The sequence below is a fragment of the Octopus bimaculoides genome, chromosome 9 (assembly GCF_001194135.2).
Source record: "Octopus bimaculoides isolate UCB-OBI-ISO-001 chromosome 9, ASM119413v2, whole genome shotgun sequence".
NCBI lineage: Eukaryota > Metazoa > Mollusca > Cephalopoda > Octopoda > Octopodidae > Octopus > Octopus bimaculoides.
In genome coordinates this window covers 35288473-35295235 of record NC_068989.1, presented here as the reverse complement: position 1 = coordinate 35295235, position 6763 = coordinate 35288473, and the positions used below count along the sequence as shown (strand labels likewise).

Below are 6763 nucleotides of genomic sequence, written 5' to 3'. Positions count from 1 at the left end.
AAAAACTTTAAAAAAAGGCTGATTCCATAGTTTTGGCCCTAATTTAGGTTTTTAAAGGCTTTTAAAACCAGAAAAGTTTAAAAAAAAAAAACTCAAATGAAACACAATATTAGTATTAAACTAAAAAAAGTTTATTGATAAAGTGCTGTAAAAAAAGAAATTTTTTTTTAAAATGAAAAACACGATACATACATAATTTAATTTTTCCTCTTCTCCTGTTTTGTTCATGAGATGCATGTTGCCCTTCATGAAAATTAGCATATCAAAGTTTTCATCAGACAGGGATGATCTCTTGGCCATCAAGATGTCCTTGCTCATAGAAAACAAATGCTCCACTGCAGCACTGGAGGGGATGGCTATGTTGAACTTGATGAACAAGTCCACCAACATTTGCTCACCCAAGAAGGCAGCATTTGTCAGCAAGTCCTTGGAGTTGGTCTCCAACCAGGTCTTGACCATATTCTGAGCCTTGTCATTGAGTGACCTGTGGCTCCTGCTGCTCTCCTGTGGCTGATGCCACTGAAGAAGTCATCCTCCTCCTCCTCATTGTTGCTGCCTCCACTGCTGCTGCTTACTTCATCAGACTGCTGCCACATGGCCTCCTCGACCTTATCTTCCATGCTTTTCCTCACCTTGGCGACCTTGGTGTTGTCATACTTATCAACCAGATGAGGTGAAACATGGGGTGGAAGGCAGCAGCCAGCTGGCTTTCCTCATCCTCCAGGAGGGTCCTAAACCATTTGTCAATGCCTGCCAAAAGTGCATCGACCAAAGGGCTGCAGTAGAAAAGGCTATTGGACTTCAAGTCCTTGAGCCTAAAGATTGTCACAGTAACTTGAGTTAACAGAAGTTAACTCAAGCAGACTTGAGTTAACGGAAGTTAATTAGTCCAATAATGATTTTCAAAGTTAACTTAAAAGTTAAATCATTAACCAAAGTCTTAACTTCATCAATTAATGATTAACGGATTAATGGTTTAGTGCCCAGGATTGAGATATATATATATATATATATATATAAGGGATTTGTTGTGTAAGGCCAGAACAATGAGAGAAGGACCCTATACAACAAAAATATATCTTTAAAGTTATACCATACAATGCTTCACCAAAACTACGTCATATATATATATATATATATATATATATACAAAGAGAGAGAGAGAGAGAGAGAGAGGGAGAGAGATGAAAAAGTGTGAGTCAACAGATGAGATCCAAAGATGCTCAATATAGAAAATGCTTAGTAACGCTTAAATGTATACATGTTCTTTTATATGTTTCAGCCTTGAGGCTGTGGCCATGCTGGGGCACTGTATATTTTGTATATCAAACCCAAATGGTTTTATTTATTTGCATCATTATCTCTCTCTCTATATATGTGTGTGTGTATGTGTGTGCATACACACACACACACACACACACACACACACACACACACAATAGATTTTCACATAGTATCCATCCACCAAACTCACCCTCAAGGCATTGCTCAGCCTAGGGCCATTGCAGAAAACACCTGCTGAAACTACCAAGCAGTGGGACTAAATATGAAACCACAGGGTTGCAAAGTGAGCTTCTCAACCACAGAGTTATGCTTGTGCATACACACATGTATGTATGAGTTCATTTAGCTAATATAACATGACCTAATCAGATAACTGATGTCCGACAATATGATTATTTAATTAATGTAACAGCACATTTGTTTAATTAATGAGATTATTTAACTTGGTGCATCCTAACCGTTTTGCTCTTGAAGAACCTTGAAATTAATGCAGCATCTTTGAAAACCCCTATATAAATATTATTATATATCTTTATTAATCATTTTACCCTCTCTTTCTTTCTAAAGTTAAATTTCATAAGACAAACATAGTTAAATTTAATTTGTGTCAAAATATTTTCGTCGCTTTGAAACCACGACCAGTTCACTGACAAAACTTTGTGTCAGTGAACTGGTTGCAGTTTCAAAATGACAAAAATATTTTGACACAAATTGAATTTAAATGTTGAAGTGAAACTAACAATTTTTGTGTGTTCTTAAATGGCTTACAAACATCCTCCACACTGCAATTGTTTTTGTTTCAGCACACAATCTCAGATCAAATTCCTTGTTATGCAAGTACATGTCCATAAAAAACATTATATGCTTTTCTGATAATTGATTTTTGCAAAACAATAACTGTTAGTATCAGGGTTGTTAAATAAAATTTGGTAGATAACATTTAGTGGGTTACATGTTACATTCCTAATGACCATACTAATATTGCTATTCATTCTCATACAATTTTTATTAACCTAGAACAGTTGCATTTACATTCTTTCATTCTTTCACTCATTTTAGCCATGTGGCTGTGGTCATACTGGAACACCACCATTAAATGGAATTAGTACTAGTTTTCACTGCACGATATGTTAAATAGTATATGAAGATAACTCATAATCATTAAGAACATATTAAGTAGAAAGAATGAGAACACTTTATCATAAAGCTGACTGACATAACTTTGAGTGGCAACTTGAGTCATTTTAGGCAGAACAAGTAGAAAAAGTGAGAAAACCTGTCATGGATTTGAATGACACAAGGTCATTCTGTCTGGGAATTCAAAATCCCAATAGAGTTTTTAGAGAGTTTGACAAGAATATTTAGTGGGAAGATTCCAGCTCACTTAGTTATTTTCCAGCTCAATTAGTTATTTTCCAGCTAGGCATTAACCCTTTTGTTACTGTATTTATTTTGAGATGCTCTATGTTTCTTTCAATTACTTTAAATATAACAAAGAATTTAGTAAAATAACTTAGCTATCATTCAGTTAGTGTTAGAAACAGAAATTGTGACTGAGGTTTGATAGGAGATTTTAATTCAAAACTTGTGAAAACAAGACATTTGTACTCAGAGCCAGAGTCAGTTTCAGCCGGGTTTGTAACAAAAGGTTAATGTCTTTTATGATGACGCAATTAAGTTTCCATAACCAGTCTTGCAGTATGGCAGTATGGTAGGCTGTGGTCTTGAGCTAGGGTATTGAAACTGTTTGTTCAAGAGACCTCAAAATGTGTTTTTCATACAAACAAGAAATAAAATCAAACATGCTTATATTAACAAAAAATAAACATAAACAAAATGGAAATAGATAATCACCATCATTATCATTGTTTTAACTTCTCCAATGCCTGCATGGTTCAGATGGAATTTGTTGAGGTACGTTTTCTAAGGCCAGATGCCCTTCCTGTCACCAACCTCCACACTTTTGTTTCCAAGTAATGTAATGTTTCTCATGGTCACACATAGTTTTCACAGAAATAAACAACACTGTTTACAACTCTCATGTGTACACATGCACACACACACACACACACACACAATGAACTTCTGTCAGTCCCATCTGCCACATCCAGTCACAGGCTTTGATTGGCCCAAGGTATAGTAGAAGACATTTGCCCAAGGTGACATACAGTGGGACTGAACCCAAGATCACATAGTTGGGATGCAAGCTTGTCTGTGCCTAAAGGAGATGCTTACGACACTTAGGTTTACTAAGCAGTTACCCATCTAAGTATCAACTTGGCTTGACATTGCTTAACTTTGGTGAGAAAATGAGAATCAGAGTATTCAATATGATATAGCCATGATGCTACAGGTACTTAACCATTTATCAATAATACTGAAGATAAATGAAGATATTTTTTCAAAATGAGTCAAGGCAAGGTTATGATTGAATCTAATTTAGATAATGACATTTGCCTCTGTAATTTGATAGACAAATGTTTCATGCAGGTCAAACTTTAGATAAACATACAGATGTTACCTTCAACTGAAAGTAGATGATTTCTGTCTTTACTCTTGATAATTGTTAAAGAAGAAAAACAGTTAACATGTATGAAATTAAAAACTACAATAATATACTGATTGCTTCTTATTATTGGCAGGATACTCCTCTTTCATAGAAACTCAAGAGTATACAATCAGGCACCAGTTCACAAAGTTCTCCCTCTTCTCTGAAAACCAAGTTCTTAGAAGGAGCAGGATATACACAATATAGATCCTTTACCCAATTATAAACTCCTGTTAAAAGAAATGGAAAATAATGTTCCCTTGTGACCAACAGCTCTTCTATGTGGGTTCCAAAATGGCATGAAATATGTTGATATCCTTCTTCACTCTTAAGATCCAGCACTATTTGAAATATTTCAAGATTTCCTTTTATGATGTTTTTTCAAAGATTCAGTCTTCTTTTAAATCCAAGAATTTTATCACTTATTGTCAAATATTTCTTCTCCAGAGTCTTGCAATGATTTGTTCAGCTGATTTAACTGGTGAAATATGTTTGCTAAGAAGACTAATCTCTACAACCAATTGTAATCTTCATAGAACTTGTCAAACTCTAGCTTATTGTTTTCTTGAATGTATTCTTAGTTCATCTTTTAGTCCAAAGACCATGTTTAGAATTCTTCCTGTGCTCAATCACTGGAATCTTGTATGTAGTAAAAGATTCATGTGCTCTTTGTCCTAGTTCTTGCATAACTTTTTAAACATTCTGAAATGAATTGTCTTTGTTTAATAAAGTTGACTATTGTTGTAGTGCCATCAAAAATGATTTGTAGTTCATCTCTGAGAGGAAATCGTCCCTCTCCGTAAAGAAAGCAATGTGCTGAGACAATATTTGCATTTTCTTGTTTTACAAGAGAAGCAAAACTTGTTACAGAGTTTAACCATTGGTGATGCCATATCAGTACAGATGCAAACACAGTTCTTCCAGAGGAGATTTCTTATTTCCAGAAAACAAAATATGATGAAATGTATCCATTCTTTTAGTGTTTCAGGTGATTAGTGGTGTAACACTAATACGACACTAGTACAACACAGTTAAAACATTGGCACAATACAGGTTCAACACTGATACAGCACCAATTCAACACTGGTATAACATTGATACATAACTGATAAGATACTGATACAACACTAGCACAACATTGGTGCAACACTGAGCTTATATCCTTCTTTGTTTTTTCAATCTTCCTTGGAATAAATACTCCTACTTTATTACCATGTCACATTTAAAACTAAATCATATCAAACATCAGTAGCTCTACGTTGAGAAGAATAACATTTTTGCATACTCTGTCACCCACCTCTTGAATATGGAACTTCTCAACTTGGGATGGTTCTGTTAAAAATAGCAGCCAAATTTCATCAAATCACATCCTTCTTTCTTAAAAACATACAAGACATTATATAAGGTAGTCTTAGATTATGTAAAAAGACAGGATGATCACAGTTGTGAATCACAGTTGAAAATGTCTGATTATAGATCTGATTTGGGACTAAACAACAACAATAATCAATGCTACATCTGCTTACCCAACAAAAATAACAACAGCAATAATGACAAAACAACCAGTACTCAGCAAAAGCAACAACAAAAACATACTAATAGCCCCTTCTTCTCCCATTAGTTGGATTATTCACAGTTCTCTCCCTTCTATCAACACTTAATCCATTTGGATACTAAGCTTTTATTCTTCAAAATCTACCTCATAAAACGTCTTTAAATCAATTTAATGAAAATGATGCAATGTTGGACACATACCTAGAATCATGGCCAGTTGCTCTCCAGGTCAGAAAATCTGGTAAATCATAAAAAGATCCAGCTGCTTGCCATGTATCTGAAAGATTCTAGAAAAAACATAATAAATTAGAATAAATCATAAATTTTAATAAATTATATTGCAATTTTATAATTAAAACAATGTTTTCTTTAGAAGATCAATATTTATTCTTTTATTCTTGTACTGGCTTCAGTCACTGAACTTTGGTGAAGCTGGAGCACCTCCTTGAAACCAAGTACAGTACAATTTCAGTCTGGTACCTAGTTTATCAATCTCTGCTTATTGAATGACTAAAGTTACTTTTTGTCATAAAGGCATGCAACTTGACATGTCATTTTACACTAGTATATACGAATACACACACGCACACACAAACATATAAAGAATTCATTATTATCCTTGTCATTGTTTTAATGTCCACTTTTCAATACTTGTAGCTCCTCCTTCAAAGGGTTAGCTAATGGCTGTGGGCACAGTCCCTTCCCCCAGAAGTCTGTGACAGGCATGGAGAAAAATCCTTCCTCAGAAGGTCTGCAACGTCCATTAACACAGCCCCTTCCTCAGAGGGTCTCTTCAAAGCCCCTTCTTCAAGACCAAGCCAATAAATAGCTGCTGCAGAGCTAGGAGATAAAATTAAATGTTAATAGTAATGACTCCTCACACAGGGTTTATTGCTTTACCAAAAACATTATCTAAAAAGTTATAAGACAAATATTGTTTCATATTTTGGCACAAGACCAGTAAGTTTGGGGGAGGAAATGGGTCAATTACATCAACCCCAGTACTCAACTGGCATTTATGTTATCAAGAGAATGAATGGGAGAAAGAGAGCCTGCCTTATGTCGACCCAATAGAGGGACCAGCTATCCGAGTTGATAGTACCAGGGTAGATAAAGCAATTAAGAGTATGAAGACCGGGAAAGCCCCCGGCCCATCAGGAATCACTGCAGAGATGCTCAAAATATCTGGCAGTGTTGGCTATAGCCTAGTCACCCGTATTACGAACCAGGTGATACACGAAGGAGTCATACCCTATGACTGGTGTAGCAGCATCATAGTCAACTGCTACAAAGGTAAAGGGGACGCTTTAGATACAAATAATTACAGAGGCATCAAGCTGTTAGATCAGGTTATGAAAGTTACAGAGAGGGTCATAG

At 35.3% G+C, this 6763-nt stretch overlaps 1 protein-coding gene across 5 annotated transcripts in view; it reads right to left on the bottom strand.

The window, feature by feature from the left end:
* The window catches only part of LOC106874293 (FGGY carbohydrate kinase domain-containing protein), a 99883-nt gene that overhangs the window by 45147 nt on the left and 47973 nt on the right, over window positions 1-6763 (bottom strand). For all 5 annotated transcript variants that reach the window (XM_014921973.2, XM_052970621.1, XM_014921970.2 and 2 more), the window contains one exon: window positions 5588-5673. In XM_014921973.2, the coding sequence (XP_014777459.1) occupies window positions 5588-5673 (86 nt within the window). The remainder of the gene's footprint in view (window positions 1-5587; window positions 5674-6763) is intronic.